The sequence below is a fragment of the Zalophus californianus genome, chromosome 6 (genome assembly GCF_009762305.2).
Source record: "Zalophus californianus isolate mZalCal1 chromosome 6, mZalCal1.pri.v2, whole genome shotgun sequence".
In the NCBI taxonomy this organism is placed as follows: Eukaryota; Metazoa; Chordata; class Mammalia; order Carnivora; family Otariidae; genus Zalophus; species Zalophus californianus.
In genome coordinates this window covers 33,090,038-33,108,012 of record NC_045600.1, presented here as the reverse complement: position 1 = coordinate 33,108,012, position 17,975 = coordinate 33,090,038, and the positions used below count along the sequence as shown (strand labels likewise).

General features: G+C 54.3%; 1 protein-coding gene across 2 annotated transcripts in view; it reads left to right on the top strand.

Annotated features, from left to right (window-relative positions):
* The window catches only part of PLEKHH1 (pleckstrin homology, MyTH4 and FERM domain containing H1), a 47,686-nt gene extending 29,789 nt beyond the window's left edge, over nucleotides 1–17,897 (top strand). For both annotated transcript variants that reach the window (XM_027569044.2, XM_027569045.2), the window contains exons 9-29: nucleotides 132–223; nucleotides 1,791–1,941; nucleotides 2,139–2,281; nucleotides 3,173–3,283; nucleotides 4,194–4,280; nucleotides 4,619–4,780; nucleotides 5,729–5,809; nucleotides 6,174–6,356; nucleotides 6,810–6,918; nucleotides 7,724–7,836; nucleotides 8,422–8,598; nucleotides 8,909–9,006; nucleotides 9,483–9,660; nucleotides 10,205–10,360; nucleotides 11,444–11,544; nucleotides 12,259–12,400; nucleotides 13,498–13,640; nucleotides 13,771–13,900; nucleotides 15,604–15,690; nucleotides 15,999–16,145; nucleotides 17,114–17,897. In XM_027569044.2, coding sequence (XP_027424845.2) covers nucleotides 132–223; nucleotides 1,791–1,941; nucleotides 2,139–2,281; nucleotides 3,173–3,283; nucleotides 4,194–4,280; nucleotides 4,619–4,780; nucleotides 5,729–5,809; nucleotides 6,174–6,356; nucleotides 6,810–6,918; nucleotides 7,724–7,836; nucleotides 8,422–8,598; nucleotides 8,909–9,006; nucleotides 9,483–9,660; nucleotides 10,205–10,360; nucleotides 11,444–11,544; nucleotides 12,259–12,400; nucleotides 13,498–13,640; nucleotides 13,771–13,900; nucleotides 15,604–15,690; nucleotides 15,999–16,145; nucleotides 17,114–17,275 — 2,753 coding nt within the window. In that variant the 3' untranslated portion in view covers nucleotides 17,276–17,897. The remainder of the gene's footprint in view (nucleotides 1–131; nucleotides 224–1,790; nucleotides 1,942–2,138; nucleotides 2,282–3,172; nucleotides 3,284–4,193; nucleotides 4,281–4,618; nucleotides 4,781–5,728; nucleotides 5,810–6,173; nucleotides 6,357–6,809; nucleotides 6,919–7,723; nucleotides 7,837–8,421; nucleotides 8,599–8,908; nucleotides 9,007–9,482; nucleotides 9,661–10,204; nucleotides 10,361–11,443; nucleotides 11,545–12,258; nucleotides 12,401–13,497; nucleotides 13,641–13,770; nucleotides 13,901–15,603; nucleotides 15,691–15,998; nucleotides 16,146–17,113) is intronic.
* The last annotated feature ends 78 nt before the right edge of the window (nucleotides 17,898–17,975 follow it).

The following is a 17,975-nucleotide window of genomic DNA, read 5'->3' as shown; positions in this document are numbered from 1 at the left end:
GCCTGGAGTGCTCTTTCAGGGAACACTGCGGGGATCTCCTCCTCGGTCTGCCCAGGTGTCTGCCTCCCACAGACCCTTGAGTGAGTTATGGCACCTGAGTTAATCTCATCCCTCTTCCCCACCCCCTCCAGCTTCAAGCCCTGCTGCCCTTGCGTCCCCTGGGCCTTTCTCTGGCCTTGTCTACAAGAATGTCACCGTGCCTGTCTACACAGCCCTGAAGGGGGTAAGAAGCTGCTGTCTGAGGTGGGGGTGTTCCACCCAGGAGGCCCCTTGTCCGTGTAGTGGCTCAAGTGGGGCTCTAGGGTCAGGCTTCTGCACACACAGGACTCCGGGCAGGGAGCTCAGCTACCATTTATATGTAATTTTACTTTTAGTATTTATTAGATTTTTATTATAAAAATTGTATGTTTACAAAAATTTGAATCCATATGATCATGGGCAAAGTGAAAAGTTAAATGTTAGACCTACCCCTGCTTCACCTGTCTTCCCCATCTTTTTATGTGTCTGTCCCAGGAGGACTCCTTCCAGAGTATTTCATACATGTTCAAACACATATTCCCATGTATACTCTCTTAATATCTCTGCGTATTTTTCTTTGGGTATAGTTGGCACACAATATTACATTAGTTTCATATCTCTATTTTTTAACAAAAATCAGCTATAACTGCAACATAACGTTTGCATACATATTTTTGTCTCCTTTTGTTACCGGTTTTTGAGGTCAAAACAGTAATACTTTGTAAAACTTTTTATAGAAGAATCAAAAAGCCAAAAGTGAAATTTTCTTTCACATTGCTTTTCCCTAATTTCTAACCCCAGAGGCAACTATCATTCATGGTTTGGTGTTTATTCTGTGAGGCTCTCTGATGCATTTACCAGTGTACTGACAGGTATTGTCTGTGTCCGTGTCCCTGTCTCTCTCGCACACACACAGACACACACACACACACCCACGCACATGCACACAACGAGGATCATAACATACATGTCCTCTCACCCCTTGCTTGTTTGCACGACCGTGAGTCCGATCTCCCGGCTGCACCTTCGTGCACAGCTCCGCTTCCTCTTATAGGGCCATCCGGTACCCGTTAGTGTGGATGCCCCATAACTACTCTAACCCGCCCTCCACTGGTGGACAGTTTAGGTCCTATCTCTTGTTTTTCTCTACAGTCAGTGTTGTGATGAACATCATTGCGCAAACACATCTCTGTGCACTTAAGTATCATGTATGTGTATTTCCAGAGGACAGAGTTCTAGAGGGGAAATTTATGGGCGAATGATAGGCATATCGTAAATTTTGTTAGGTAGTGCCAAGTTACCTTCTAAAAGCCTTTATCACGCTACAGAGTATCTTTTTCCCCACACTTTCACTAACGTTGAGATAGTCTTTTTAAATATTTGCCAACTGAGATGGCCTGTTTCCTTATCCGCATACTGCGTTTAAAGCGCCGGTCTCGGGCTTGGCCCGCGGGGCATTCTGGCCCCCTAGTGGCAGGAGGAAGGGTCACAGCAGCTGAGTACTCAGCCTGGATGGGGCAGGTCCTTTGGGGACCAGGGAGGATGGCGTGTGCGGGGCAGGAGGCCTAAGGAGAAGCATGGAGGTGAGGACACGAGAGTAAGGTGGAGACGGAACGGTTGTCTGGAGTGTCCCAGGCAGGTGATGGCACCCATGTGCCCCGACAGGCCATGTTGGCCACACCCTGGGCCCCAGGAGCAGGAGTACAAGTGCCCACGGGAAGGGCTGTGTTCTGCAAGGTGAGCTGCAGCGGGGGAGGGCGCCTGTCTTACAGAGAGCCACGCAGATCAGCACCGTGCCTTTTGTGGACGAATCCTCTGGGTCCGATGATGACCGCAGCTCTCAGGCGAGTTTCCGAACTTCAGTCCCCTGCTCTGAGTCCAGGAAGACCAGCGGACTGGGCAGCCCCCGGGCCATCAAGAGAGGTACAGGGGAGGGAGCAGGAGGGTGCAGGGCAGCAAGTGTCCAACCTCCTCCTCCCATGGGCGGGCTTATCCAGGGCCCCCTGCTTGTTCTCTGCCCATGAACCTCAGCTCCAGACTCAGAGGTCCCGGGGTCGGTGAGGAAGGCTCCTGCGGCTCCCGGGCTGGGACCCAGGCCTTGACTCCTCCTCCCTTGGCAGGCGTCTCCATGTCCTCGCTGAGCTCGGAAGGTGACTACGCCATCCCCCCGGACGCCTGCTCGCTGGACAGCGACTACTCCGAGCCAGAGCACAAACTGCAGCGGACCTCCTCCTACTCCACCGAGGGGCCGGGGCTGGGCGGGGTGAGCCAGGAGGGATGCGAGCAGGCCTCCAGCAGAGGCTGCCTGCCTGGAGCCCTCAGCCTGAGACGGGTGGGGGGGGGGGGTCCTGGGGCATGGTGAAGGCAGGGGCAGGGGGGCCGTGACAGGTGTGAGGCGCCAGGGAGTGGGCTGGGGGACGGGCAGGTCCCAAGTCCGGTACACACAGACCCTGTGAGGAAGGAGAGGGCACCCAGTGAGCTCCTCATTGAGCCGGGAGTAGCCAGTGGGCTTTCCCACGGTGGCCCACCGGCCCCATGCGTTCCCATGTGTTCTCACCCTGGAATGCCGAGAGCGGACATTTCTGGGGTTCTTACAGAGCACCACACACCGTGCTCAGTGCTCAGTACTCCTCATGCCTTGTCTCACGCGTCCTCACCATCCTCTCAGGATGAGGACCCCATTTTCTGGATAAGAAGCCCAAGGCTCAGAGCTGTGCTGCAAACCCACATCCCTCATTTCCCAGCCCTCTGCCCCACCCTGGCTGATGTGCCCCTTCTTCCCCAAACCTCCCCCTCCCTTCCTGCTGCCTACCATGGCCTTTTCCTCCCCTTGGCGTGGCTTTGAAGGGAAGCTGACTTTTTCTTCCAAGGCCATTTCAGTCTGGCTCTTTGGGACGCCCTCCCTGACCAGCTTCTCCCTTATGCAGCCCCTGACGGGGCTACCTTGCTTTATGCTAATTGTGTCTGAACCCTTAGCAGGGCATGGTGCCCTGAAAATACATCTAGTAGCTTCTCAAGAATTTGTTTTTAATTGACGACAAAGCAGTAACTCAACGGGGCCATTTTGGCTTGTATGACATCTACAAACCCCAAGTGACTCCCCCTTTCTGTCCACTCCTCTCCCTCCCCCCGCCATACCCTCTCACCCCTGCAGGAGTCATTGGAGAAGTCAGGCTACCTGCTAAAACTGGGGAGCCGGGTGAAGACGTGGAAGAGGCGCTGGTTTGTCCTGAGACAGGGACAGATTATGTACTACAAGTCCCCGGTGAGACCCTCCTCCCCCAGGACAGTAGTCAAAAGGACCCCAGCCCAAACTCAGAACTCTTCAGCAGGGGCTAGAAGAAGGGTCGGTGGGGCCCCCGGCCAGAGGGCAGAGGGCAGAGGTCTGGCAGGTGGGGAGAGGCAGCCTGGCTGGGCACCGGGGGCTTTGAGTCTCACATGGGACCATGAGGCTGGTCACTGGTTCTTGGAGTGAAATCAGGCACAGAGCAGTGAAAGGCAGTTCTAGATGAGTTGGCTTGGTGATTCCTTCTTACTTCAGAAGTTCCTTTCTTTGAATTCCTGGTCCCGTAAAAGAATTGTTCCCAGGTTGCCCTCACATCATCTGGGTTGCTCTAACAGAGAGCCCACCACCTCCTCTACCTCCTTCCTGTACAGTTTGGAATTAGGGAGCCTTGGATGTTGAGATCTAGTTTGGCAGGACCTCCTTGGGGAACCAACATTCATGGTAGAAAGAAAGCAAAAAGGCCATGTGTCTGGATTCCGGGCCCGAATCACTCAATGAGTGGGCATGCTCTGGCTGATAAGTAAGGTGTGTGGGCACACTGGGAAGGGGAATGGTGATGTGTATGCCACTTATTTGCCACACTTGGTGTAAAGGATGGAGTAGAAAGAATTTAAAGGCTTTATAGCTCAGTAATAACATGGTGGCTTCTGATCCAATTTTAAAGGCTCGATCTATACTTTTTGAGGCCTGGGTCAGACGGACCCATGTCTCTAATCGTTGCTCCATTTAGCTAGAACCAGGATCCAGAACAAGTTACCCACCATACCATAGCCCAGGAAAGCTTGGGAATCACCTTCCCCTTTGCCTGTGGCCTGGAGTAAGATCTGAGGGAGAATGATGTGCTCTGGGAAGGCTCCTACCATGTTCCTCCCCATTCCTGTCTTTACAGAGTGATGTCATCCGGAAACCTCAGGGTCAAGTGGAACTGAATTCCCGTTGCCAAATTGTTCGAGGGGAAGGTGCACAGACATTCCAGGTGGGCGGGCTCCTAGCAGCCAGTGGTTTGGACAAAGAGGTGCTGGGTTTGGATAGGACTATGATGGAGCAAAGTTGGGGCAAAATGAGCATGTGTTAGAGACATGTGGACGTGACCCTAATTTGTGAGTACCTGGAGGGAAGAAGAGACTGAATGTGCGAGACAGAGTGAAGGTAGCAGAGACGGGGAGAAGAGAACAAGGGAAAGAAGGGAGGGGGTCCCAGGGTGGGGAGAGGGAAGGCCCGGTGGGTTCAGGGATCTGTGCCAACCTCGGAGCCCGGTCCCTGGCATGCCATCCTGCCGTCTCCCCGCCCCCGCCCCCAATCCCTCCTCCACAGCTTATCTCTGAGAAGAAAACCTATTACCTGACGGCGGACTCACCGGGCCTGCTAGAGGAGTGGATCCGAGTACTGCAGAGCCTGCTGAAGGTCCAGGCTGTGGGGCCTCCAGCCCCGCCGCGGGGTGGCACCAAACCCACTGTGAAGGGCTGGCTGACCAAGGTAGGAGAGGGGCTGGTGAGGAGGAACGCGGGCCTCCCGAGAGGCCGGGGAGCCAGGTGCCCGAGTGCGGCGCTCCTTACAGCCCGTCTGCAGGACTTGGCTCATGGGACTAGCGGGTGGGCCTCAAACACGGTCTGACCACTCAGGGTGTCAGTGAATGAACACAGAGATCAGGGTTGTGAGCACCACAGCTGTTGTCAGGACAGGAGGGAAAGGACCTATTTTGAGGTTATTAGGAGTTATTAGGAGTTGCTGCCCACGCCCACCTGCGCCCACCGTGCCTCAGTATGAATAGTGGGAAGCCGCGAGGTAGGCGAGGTAGGTGTGGCCACTCAAAGATGTCCAATGCCAGGCCATGCCAAACACCTAAAGGTGTTTGAGTTAGGACTCTTCTGGCTATAAGGAGCAGAGAAGTACTTGTTATCCTCAAGAAAATGGAAGTAAACAAGGAAGCACATGAACTAGGCCAGAACGCCATGAGGAAGCAAGGCCACTTGTGTGAGCCAGCTCGGTGCTCTTGGCTCTCTCTCTGCCTCCGTTTTCAGTCTGTGCTCGAGTCAGTCTCCTCCACCTTTTGTGCACCTGCTGTGCCCTCATGATTTACATTTGTCCGGGGGCTTTAGCCCCCCATGCATGGCCCTGCACCCCCTCCTCAGCATCCTTACAGCTATGTCCGTATTCCCTGGGACAGGACATCGATTGGCCTGGTTAATCTTTTAATGGCGTGTGGTGCAAGGATGGATGGGGTGTCACAGGGTACACACCACGGACTCTCCATGTGAAAGGGCCGGTCCTGTTAGTAGGGCATCTGGGTGGCATCTCCACTAAGGACCTGAGTTTGACCAGGGGTTCTGAGACCTGACTTCCTCTGGCTTCTCTTTGGCAGTCCTGGATTTACTTCTGGGATTACCTGGTTCTAATCACTTGGTCTTAATTTCTGTCTTATAGGTAAAACATGGCCATTCCAAGCTGGTCTGGTGTGCTCTTGTTGGGAGAACCTTCTACTACTATCGAAGTCATGAGGACAAGGTACTTCCTGGCTTCCTGACAGCACCCACACTCTACTTTCCCCAGACCACATTCCTGTGGCTCCATGTCCTTGATGGAAGGCCCCGGCTTTTCCACTGACCCCACCTCAGGCAACCACAACTGTACAGAGCTGGCTGGGTCCCTGTAGCCTGAATGGCCAGTGTGCATGGCCCACAGATTCTACCTGTGGGGTCTGTCTGTGCTTCTTCAGGCAAGCCTCAGCCAGGGAGCTGTAGGTAACCCCCTCATTCCATGACCCGACCACATCCATGATTCCCAGCCCAACAGGGCTTGAGGGTTCAGAGAGAGGAGACTGCCCTGCTCCCTGCTGGCTCTCCCATTCACGGAAGGCTCCTGCCCACAGCGACCCCTGGGCCATCTGCCTGTGCGGGATGCGCGCATAGAGGAAGTAGATCGATCCTGTGACTCAGACGAGGACTACGAGGCTGGAGGAAGCCGGCGGTTGCTCTCCTCCCACTGCACCCTGGCGATCCACCCCCCAGAGCACAGCCCCACCTACCTCCTCATTGGCACCAAGCACGAAAAGGTAAGCGAGGGGGCTGGGCCTCCACGGCCGAGCTCGGTCCTGTGATTCCCATCTTCCCTTCCTTCCTTCCCAACCTCCCCAAATTCAAGTTTCTTTCCTTCCTGGACATTTTGGCAACTAGCATTCCCTGATTGGGACTATTCCTTATAGTGAATTCCCTCCCAGGGACCAGTGTCTCTCCACTGGGACCATGAGATAGCGCCTCAAGCTTAGCAACTTGGGTTCATGTTGCGTGATCCCAAGTCTTTCCTCTTAGAGACTGGTGGCCTTGACTTGTGCCAACCAGACTAGCCTAGGCTAGTCTTTCCTCTTAGAGACTGGTGGCCTTGACTTGTGCCAACCAGACTAGCCTAGGCTCACCCTGGGCTTGGCCCCTTCAAGGAAACTTCTCTGGAGCCCTCGTCTCCATTTTTCCCACTCCAGTCTCGGCCGATGGCTTCCATCCCCTTCTAGGACACGTGGCTGTACCACCTCACAGTGGCTGCAGGGGGCAGCAGTGCTCGGGTCGGCACTACCTATGAGCAGCTCATTGGAAAACTCATGGACGGGGAGGGAGACCCAGGTAAGGCAAGGGTGGCCATCCCTGCGTGGGTTGGAGGGTGGTGGCTGGGTAAAAGTTGGTCAAAAACCCAAAGAAAGCATTTCTGTACCCCGAAGCTGTTTTAAAACTGTCTAAGCCATAGAAAGAAGGACATTCCCATCCAAGCTCCAGAGCCCCTGTTTCTGGTGAAGATACTGAGGTGACCAGACTGTATCTGGGGGCATTGATTTGGGAACAGACTTTCCAGTGACCCAGGTCAACGTTTTACTTTGCTCACTGTGGGTTTGCCTGCTGGGCCAAGGGCTGAGGAAAGAAGGTAGCTGGTGCATAGTAAGAGTTTAACTCAAGAATGAAGCCTACATTGGGATTAGACCAACCCAAGCCTGGGGTGTTACGAGGTCTTTGTTTCGCTTCTGATCCTCAGGACCCTGAGGAACTAATGGCACACGCCATACACCCCTTCCCTGCTCCTCCGAGACTTATTGACGTCAGGCTGGTGTGCGCTCTCCATCCAGCCCCGACCCTGCAGGGAGGGGCCGCCCCTGCACACACATGCTTGCACTCAGATACCCACAAGCACACGTACTCACCCCTGTTGCCTCCCTGCGAGCAAAGCAGTAGCCACCTTCCTGTGAGCCTCGCTTGTGAGCCCGCTAGAGGCAGGGGTACAGCTGCGTGCCCCACACTCTGTGGATATAAACCCAGCACGACTCGTGTGTCCGGACAGTCCGTCATTGTTTTCCTCACAGATCCACAGGGGGTGGGGGTGGGAGGCAAGTCCCCTCACCAGTAACTGCTTCCGCTCCCGGTGCTGTGCTTTGGGCAGACTCTCCTCTCTGGAGGCACCCCATGCTGTGTTACAGCAAAGACGGGCTGTACACCTCCCTCACCACCCTGCCCTCGGAGGCCCTGCAGACGGAGGCTCTCAAGCTCTTCAAGGTAAAACGGGAACAGAGCGCAGGCCCACCAACAGGTGCCCCCTCGCAGTGGGCCAGGCTCTCCCCGGAGCAATTTGCCCACCGTGGTGATGCCGGGGTGGAACCCGTGCAGGTAGGGGTAGCTCACAGAGGGATCTGAGTGGAAGGGAAAGAGTCCCCCCACCCCCGGGTCCTCGCCTCAGCCCGTTACGGTGGGGAGGCGTTCACGGCTTCCTGGGGAAGAGCCAGTGAGACTCCCCCTTGAGAAACTCCCCTCCTCCTGGAGTGAACAGCAGGAAAGGCCAGGTTTAGGTTGCTTCTGAACCTGAGAGAGTCTGACCTACTTTGTGTCCATCTGAATATTGTCTTTAAAAAAATGGATGTCTTGCTTATGTAATGGACACATTTAAAGAAGGCAGGATGCTATCCCAAAGTAGCGGGCACAAGACGCCGCGGGCAGTGGCAGTGCTCCCTCTTAGAAGGTGAACCGGAGCCTCCCTGGGGGGATGGCCCTGGGGGGACAGTGGCCCGGTCTGCCCACTGTCAACCAAGGATACTAACCGAGGGGCTGTGGGTCTGCCCGTGCCCACCATCCTTGCCCGGCCAGTCCTGCCAGCTCTTCATCAACGTGCCTGTGGAAGCAGCCTCGGTGGACTACCACGTGTCTCTGGCCCAGACGGCCCTGCAGGTCTGCCTGGTTCACCCCGAGCTGCAGAGCGAGATCTACTGCCAGCTCATGAAGCAGACCAGCTGCCGCCCGCCTCAGAAGTGCTCCCTCATACAGGTGAGTAGCCCCGGGGCAAGCAGCCGACCAGAGCCATGGGCAGGGGCTGCGGGGGTGGGGGGGCAGGAAGGTGGACAGAGGGGGCTGGGCAGGCACCCTCTAAGCATGGTAGCCCGTGGGCTGCCTCCATACGGCTGTGCCTGGTCTGATCGTGTGATGGATGAAGCCTGACCAGGTTGGCCATCCTGGCGGCCACAGAGGGTTGGGGGGGAGCCCTGGTTTGGCGAGTGCTACAGGCTCCGTAGCTCAGGGCTGTGAGGGAGGTGCTGCAGAGCCGGCACCCGCCCCATGCTGCCTGTGCCCCCCGCAGTGCTGGCAGCTCCTGGCTCTGTGCACCCCACTCTTCCTGCCTCAGCACCACTTCCTCTGGTACGTCAAACAGCAGCTCCAGCGCCACGCGGACCCCAGGTGCGTGAGCATCCTTTCCTGCTGCCCGTGCATGGGGAAGCGGGCCCGGGGGGCGGGGGGGGGGACCGGGAGGGACCAGGCCGCCCTGTCCCTGAGGTTGGCACGGCAGTCGCAGAGACTTGCTCGTCGCTGTGTACACGAGTGGGCGCGTGGAGGTCTGGCCGTGCCTGGGCGGCTCTGCACCCTAGTCCGTGTACGCATGCATGCCTTGTGGGTGTCCCCAGATCATTCCTACATTTTCATGGTTTGTGGCCCCGTTCTTCTGGCTTCTGGAGAAAATATCTGTGCGAGCTGCCTGCAACAGATAGACCCATAAAGACAGATGAACACCACAGACCAGAGCATTCGGGGCTTTTCTCACCGCCAGCCCCGCTGCAGATGGGGTCTCGGCTGGGTCAGGGTCAGTGGCCAAGAGGTCAGAGTAGCAGGGATGAGTGGATTCTCTGGGATCTTCTTTCTTCCCCCCGTCTCTTTAGAAATGAAATTGGCCAGTATGCCGCCTACTGCCAACGGGCCGTGGAGCGGACGCTGCAGACTGGGGAGCGGGAGGCCAGACCATCCCGCATGGAAGTGGTGTCCATTCTGCTGCGCAACCCCTTCCACCACTCCTCGCCCTTCAGCATCCCTGTGCATTTCGCCAATGGGACTTACCAGGTGAGGAGGCCGTGCTGGCTTCCCTGTCCTCGGTCCTCTCCTGTCCCTAGCCCAGAGAACACCTTCGGGCCAGGTGGGTGCTAAACCTCCTTAGGCTTGGCAGATTCTCAATAGGCAGAGCAGCAGAAGGGCGGGCCTGGGATTTGGAGGTGGGGGTGGGACTGTGAACTCGGTGTGGAGGGAGAAAGGAGCTTGAATTGCAAAAGTGCTTCACTGTTTGGCACGTGGGAAGGAGATCTTTCAAAGCCGCAGTGTGAACAGGGAAGCTGAGACATTGACCAAGAAAGTGGTGGGACCAAAGGCCTCCAAAAGCGTGGCGGCGAAGGGGCAGCAGAGCTGCTGACTCCAGCTTACAGCGGGCGGGCTTGTCCCTGAAGCATGCACCCTCTGCACGTGACTAGAGAAACCAGCTTCCTTCGGCTTTTGCATTTGCCCTTGCTCCTTGCAGCCAAGCCTTCCCACCTTCCAGACTCACAGCCCTCCACTAGCCCTAATAAGCTCCTCTCCAGAAGTTTTCTCTGGGACTAACCCCTCTCTCGTGTAGGTGGTCGGTTTTGATGGCTCCTCCACAGTTGATGAGTTCCTCCAGCATCTGAACCAAGAGACAGGCATGAGGAAGTCCTCCCACTCTGGCTTTGCCCTCTTCACAGACGATCCTTCCGGGAGAGACCTGGAACACTGCCTGCAGGGGAGCATCAAGGTGATGGCCTCCCCACTGAGTCAACTGAGCCCCTCCTGGGATACCTCCAGGCTTCAGGGTTTGGATGGTGGGGAAAGAGCCGCTCTAGCGGGTGCCTTCCTATTCCACAGACTGTTAGGTTGGGAGCCCAAGGTGCTCCCCTGGCCAGAATCTGTGTCATCCGAAAACCTACCTGTACAGGCAGAGAAAGGTGGTTTTTGCCCTTGTCTCTGGAGAGAATATCCCCATATCCCTCACCCCCGCCCTTGAGGGGCTGTGTGGTATCCAGGGGAAAAGCTGCTTCTCAGCTTGGTGTAGGAAGGACAGGGAGGCTCTTGCCCCTATACACACACAGAGGTAGACGGCCGTCCCCCTGGACTCGCTGATGTGTGCTGTGCACTGCACCTCATTCTTGCCCTGGGTGCCGGGGCCTCTGCCGTGCTTACAGGTTCAACCACATTTTAAGCAGGTAGATCTCTGTGGCGCGTCTACAAGCAAAAGGCCCTTGAAGGGGATTTAAGACCTATCTTGTCTTGTGGTCTGGGATTAGTGCCATGGGGGATGTTAAGTGTTTGTGGGAATGTGTTGTAGTGTTGATGAGTATGAGGGTTTTGGTTCCGTGTCTGTTCTTCTTATGGAAACAGGACAAAGCCTCCTCCAGTCCTTTACTGTTCCTGGAACCACTGTGCGCGTGTCCTCTTTGTAAATGTCTGGGTGTCTGTAAGGCTTGGTTACACAGTAGGCCTCCAGGTGTACTTGTTGAAGAGAATAGTGGTCAGTGGAAGGGAAATGGAGCTGGTAATAGGAGGCCACGGTTTTTGACGGAGGCCTTCCTAGCCGCCGGGGAGGCCCCCTCAGGTGTCAAGGCCAGTGGGGGACAGCATCCCAGGCTTTCTGCTCATGCCATGCCCAGGGCTCTACCGCTCTGTCTGGGGGGTCATTGTAAGACACCTCTGGTCCCAGGCGCATGAGGCCTGCACGGCAGCCTCCTGATGGAGGACAGTCACTCGACTCTGCCCTGCTGCTCTCCCTGGGTCCTGCCCCTGGTGGGACCTGTACCCCTCGTCAGGGCCTTTTCTGACTGTCCTCTCCTGCCTGTTTCAGATCTGTGATGCCATCTCCAAGTGGGAGCAAGCCCTGAAGGAGCTGCACTCTGGCAAGGCCGAGGGTGGCACACGTGTTGTGAAGCTGATGTACAAGAACAGGTCCCGAGCGCCGGCCAAGGGGGAGGGGGAGGGGGGCACTCATCACTCGTACCCTTGGGCCTGTGCCAGACAGACAGCGCGTCCACAGACGGTGCTGTGTTGTGGGCAGTAGGTGGTGGCCCAGTCTGGCTCTGGTGATCCTTGGTGAGACCCTGGGCAGCTCAGGCTCTCGGTCCCTGAACTGCATGTACACACACACACACCCCTGCCAGGAAAACGGACCACCCTTGTGGGGTGGCTGCACAGGTTCCGTTAGAAGAGTGAAATTTTGTATGAGCGCTAGATATTCAAGGCTCAAGAATAAATAGCTCCAGCAAATATAGAAGTAGATACCATGATTTTTTGTCCATTTGGATAAGAAAATCCCATCCCAGGTCTGTCTCCAGGCACATGATTTCCAGTATTCTCTTGGCATCTTGAACTCATCCTGTTCCCTGAGAAGCTGTGGCTCCGGAGCAGACCCCCTCAGCAGACCCAGCAGGGCAGTGGTGCGGTCAGGTGTACCCCGGGCCGTTGTTGCTATGAGCGCTTACGGCCCTGGGTCGGCCCTGGGTCGTGCTTAAATTTTTCTGGAGGCAACAGAAAATAGGCTCACAGATGGTATAAAAAGTGTAGTTTCTTTCTTTGGAAATCAAGATAAACAGTTGCCAAGATGACCTCATCCATTTGGGATCCCAGCTGAGTCTTGGCTGCTTCTCGCCATCTTCCCTGCAGGCTGTACTTTCGGAGTCAGGTCAGAGGGGAGACGGAGCGGGAGCGGCTGCTGCTGGCCTCCCAGACTAGCGGGGAGGTAGTGGCAGGGAGGTTTCCTGTCAACAAGGAGCTGGCTCTTGAGATGGCTGCCCTGATGGCCCAGGTAAGGTTCTGTTCAGGAACTGGGAAGATCAGGGCACCATCTTTGGCCTCACAGGGGGGCACGTAGCACACAGCCTGAAACAGGAGACCGCAGGCCCTGCGGTGCCCGAGGGGAGGGTGGCCTGGCTCTCTCTGGCTGTGGAGGGAAGCTGACTCCTCACCATCACAGCCCTTCACTGCAGGTAGAGATTACATGCAGAACTCTGGACGTGGAATCCAGAGCCCTGCCCTTGAGCACTGGCCACCTTCCCACCGTGAGATCTTGGCGAAGTCACTGCGGTGGTCTCTGCGTTAGTTTCCTTCTCTATATACCAAAAAAAAAATGCCTCCCTGCCCTCCCCCACGGGGTTGTACTATGTACTTTAGTGTGCTACTGAAATGGTGTATATCCCGTAACAGACTTGGACTTCCACTCTCTCCCTATTACCTTTAGGAGGCTTTCTTGCCAGAGGTATCTGGGATGCCCTCGGGGTTCCCATGAGAGAGGAGGGTCTGAATGTACATGCTGGAGAGGAAGGGGAAATAATAGCTGACCTTTATAATAATAAACATTTGCTGAATACTCCATAGAGGGTCCTCTGCTAAGTATTTTATACGTATTATCCCAGTTAGTTCTTATCCCCACATGAGGAAATGGAAGCCCAGAGAATTTAAATAACTTGCTCAGGGTTACAAGGCCAGCAGATGGCAGAGCTGGGATCTGAGCCGGGTGTGTGATTCCAAAGGCCACATTTGGAACACTGCAATACTCTAGGATCTATAGCATCTTCAGTCCTGGATCTCATGTTTGGATTAGAAGCCAGAGATCCATAGTTTTCCCTTGCCTGCCACTAATGAACTGTGTGTTTGGATAAGGCACTTAACCCCCGCTGTAAAAGGAGAGTGGATGTAAATAATAATTGAGGACCATAAGGTGGTTTCTCTAGTGTCTGTGAAACTTGAGATGAAGGGTCTGTTCACAGGAAGTGTTTTCACATCCATCCACACCCCATCAATGAAGTGATGAAGTGATGGTTTATTTCACCTCTCCAGCAGCCCCAGCCCCACCCCACCCACCTCCGGATTCTTGACTGCTTCTTCCATGTGCTTGCAACCCAGGTAGAATATGGGGACTTAGAGAGGCCCAGCCCACTAGGCCCTGGGAGCACACCCCCTGCCAAGGTTCAGCATCACCTCCAGCAGGTCCTGGACAGGTTCTACCCGAGGCGCTACAGACATGGGGCACCCCCTGAACAGCTGAGGTAGGCTGCAAGGTCTTGGAGGGAGTTGCTGTGGGGAGGCAGGGGCTGTAGGGTGGGAGATGGCCTCAGAGCTGCAATGAAAACCTGTTGGCATCTCACTGGCCCATTTCTCTCCATCCATCCAAACCAGGCACCTGGTAGATCTGCTGACCACAAAGTGGGCAGCCCTGCAAGGCTGCTCCCCTCCTGAGTGCATCCGCATCTACCTGACAGTGGCCCGGAAATGGCCTTTCTTTGGTGCTAAGCTCTTTGCTGCTCAGGTAAGTGCTGATGGTTTCCGGGGGAAGGAGTGATTACCACACCCTCAGGAACGTGCCCTAAATTTCTCCTCAAGCTACTACTCTCCACATCTGTTCCTGTTTGAGCCAGTCCAGGCTGCAGGGCCTGCCTGCATGCTAGCAACCACCAGAGGGTGCTATTTCTCCACCCATTTCTGGCCTCCACTTTCCATGGTCCAGAGCAGAGTTATGATCACTGCTTTTGGGCCAGGATGATTTCTGGATGACCTTCATCTTTTTTTTTTTTTTTTTTTTTTAAGGTTTTCAGTTATTTATCTGTCAGAGAGAGAGTGCGTGCACAAGCAGGGGGAGCAGCAGGCAGAGGGAGAAGCAGGCTCCCTACAGAGCAAGGAGCCCGATACAGGACTCAATAGGATCCCTGGGATCATGACCTGACCTGAAGGCAGGCAGAAGCTTAACCGAATGAGCCACCCAGGCGTCCTTTAATCTTTCCTTTTTGACTTCTCAGTGCTACCCCTAAAGAAAAAATATAGGACCAACTAATTTACACACAAGGGTTCAAACTTGACATGACAACCACCTCAAGAATACTTTCATTTTTAAAAAAGTGTAAAAGAACAATATATACCCTAAACAAATCTCTACTGACTTAGCATGGCCACAGGGGCCTCTTAACTACTCAGGCAACAGTTAATTTCACCTGCATGAAGCCCAGGTGGCCAGCAGTAATTTCAGCTGGAACTTTTCTTGGCCAGGTGTCTGGTGTGCATAACTTTATTCATAATCAGAGTATCATGTCCTCAAAGCTGGATCATGATCCTATTCACTGATGGTATAGACAGTGGACATTCACTCATTCATTCAGGAAAGAATTGCCGAGCTACTAGGTCTCAGGCACTGTTTGAGATTGCAAGAGATGAGCTAATCAGATACCATCCTGGCCTTAGTGGAGCTTCCCGTGTAGTAGGGGAGATACATGTTAATCAGATAATCATACCTATTCTTTAAATAACACATGTAAGTTATTTTACAAGCTATCATAAGTGCTTAAGAAAGGAGAAGTATTGGAGTGTTATAAAGGCATATACCAGGGTACCCTGGGACCCTCTCAGTCTGGGAGGTTGGGAAAAGCTTCTGAAAATGAGGACATGTCCATCCCCCTCCCCGGTCTTTTGGGTAGGAGAGCTAGGAAATCTGGATTGCCCTATTGCAGGTGTGGCAGTGAAAATTAGTCATACCAGGAATTGTTTACCAAATAGCCACTTTCCTCACTAGTAGAGCCTAAAGCCCAAAGGATTGCATTCTTGCTTTCCTGTTTCTTTCTCAGCCCGTAGGAAATTGGCTGAACCAAGATGCACTTCAGCGGGGAGAGCCTGTGGGTTTTATGCTGTCCGTTTGTGAGCACTAGAACGCAGCCCGTTCTCTGTGCCTATGACCAAGCAGCTGGGGCTGGCCTTGTTCTGCAGCAGAGCTTCCTAACCAGTGTACTGTGGGTCCCCTCCCCTCTCGAGGTGGTAATTAGGTGGCCAGAGCCCCAAAGCCAGATGTCTTCTGTTTACTTCAGCATGCTGTACAAATACCATCTTTCATGTTTTCCAATACAAGACAAAGGTTGGAAATCACTGCCTAGCAGATTCCTGGATGTGCCTTCTTCCTCCGAAAGCTCTTATGGTGGAACATCCCTAGCTGTGGATATGTCTGATGGGATTTTCCTGTTTCCCCAGCCTGCACAGATATCTTCCAAGGAGAGCACTCTGGTGTGGATTGCTGTGAATGAGGATGGTGTCAGCATCCTGGACCACAACACTATGGTACGAAAGAATAAGGGCTGGCTCTCTGACCCTTCCTTCTCCTGAACAGTGCCTTTTCTTCTCCTCTGTAGACTCAAACGCCTGAGCTAAGTGACCATGGTTTCCCTACCCACCCCACCCAAGCCTTGCTGTCCTCTACTCTAGACACAGCTTATCGACATTTAAGATGTAGATCTCTACATTAGGACCACTTCCAGGTTCTCCCTTTCTGGTTAAGGCTTCCCGTGCCTGGCAGAGACAGTGGGTGCTGGTTCGGCTCAGGAGGCAGCTGGGAAGTCTCCCCAGAACTGACTGGCTTCTTCTTGCAGCAAGTGCACATCACTTACCCCTACTCTTCAGTAATGACCTTTGGCGGCTGCCGGGATGACTTCATGCTTGTGATTAGATCCATTCCAGACCAGAGCTCTGCGAAAGGCCACATTGAGAAGTTGCTCTTCCGGATGGCTGCTCCCAAGGTGGGTCTGACAGCTGCTAAACCATGTTACTTGGATCTCTCTGGTCTGAGGAGGGCTTGAAGTGAAGGGAGGAAGCTGGGTTATGACTGGACTTGAGAAGAGCCCTGCCCCAGGTAAAACTTTGGTCTTGTCTATAATCAGTCCTCCAAAGGGTTCAGGTCAGGTTGTAGCTCAGTAGCCGCTGCCAAGCTGGCGGGTGAGGGGCCGGCTGGGAGGGCACACGCTCTGGTCCAGGTGCTCCCGTGGTGCTATCAGCCCCTGCAGCCCGGGGCCGCACAGGCTGGAGGTGGATGCCCACTTGCTCCCCACTTGCTCCCCACTTGCTCCTCTTGCAGCCGACCCAGGGGCCAGGGCGGCCAGCTTCCTCCTCCGCGCACTCTCTTCTCCTGCCTTCTGCCAGCACCGTCCCCAAGCGGGACAGTTTGCATGTGCTCCCCCTTCCTTAAGGTCTTAAAGTCCATCCCAGAGACCTCTTCTGCTTTAAGGCCCTGTATCCTGGCTCAGTGCAGGAGATGCGAACTAGCAGAAACAACAAAGACTCCAAAACCCAAGTTCTGATTTAGTTCCTGACTCCCTTCTGAGAGTAAGTGGAAACCCTGCTGTTTCAATCCTAAAATTGGGAGTTTCCCCGACCTCCTCCTTTTAATACCACCCCTGCCAAAGGAGAGGATATAGACACTTCCTCCAGGGAGGCCTGCTTCCCTGGCTTGGAGAGGAGCAGAGCAGAATATCGCCTCTCCTATTCTCAGGAGGGTACTCTGTGTCAGTGGCCCTTCGGACCAGCAGGCACCCATTTCCCTGGGCCCCTGAACCTTACAGAAATGATCCCGACATTTTCTCCCAGGTATTTTTACGAGGTAAGAAACCGAAGCCCAGGAAGTTTATGCACCCAGTGTAGCAGCTAGTATGTGAGAAAGCCAGGATTCAAACCAAGGCCAGTTCAATTCCTTTGTTTCTGTTGTCTCAAGATTGCAGAGGTTACGTTCATCATGGCCAGCTACATGAACCACTGCTCTGCAGCTGTGAAGCCCCCCACCAACCCACCTGCTGCCCACCAGCTATGGGAACTGGACGGACAGCAGTTCTTTGCTTCTGTTCCCTGTGCTGCCAGAGGGCCAACGTTGCTGTGAATGTTTCTCCTACCCCTTCCCCGCCCCCGGCTCCGAACCTGGTGCCTCTGGGATCAGAGATCTGTATCCTGGGGTATGATCTACTGTGATGGGCCTGACAGCCCTCCCCCAACCCCACCCTGTTTGCTCTATGAAATGCATTTCAGTGTCCATGAAACTTTTACTCTCTAGGTGCCTTATGTTTCAGGGCCCAACTTTTAAAAATCCAGACCGAGTATAGAAACCACTTTTTTTCACCAGAATACTGAGCTCTGGATGCTGCCCGATTCTAGACACAGACTGGAATGGTCCACTGTTACTGGTTACTGAGGGCATCGGTGCTGTAAATCAAGGCTTTCTGCACTGATACTCTCAGGGAAGGCTAGTATCTTTTATATTGTACATGGTCCTTATGTGGGGATTTATACTTGAAGTTTTCCCAACATCCCTGAACAAGATAGGAATAAAATTTCCAATTCACCTGAACTGTGACAAAAGCCTGGAACTCCCTAAAACTGGACTTCCGTTCCCGGATGGGAAAGGTATTGACAGGGCTGGAGAAAAAGGAGTAAGACTCACCTTTCCCTTCCCCACTGCAAATGAGTAGGCATTTGCAGTGCCCCTCTGGGGCAGCAGCTCCTGTCCTTACAGGACAAGGAAAAGGCACTATCCCTGCTGAGGTTGAAGCTGTTCTCCCTCACACTGGACTGTCAGCCCAACT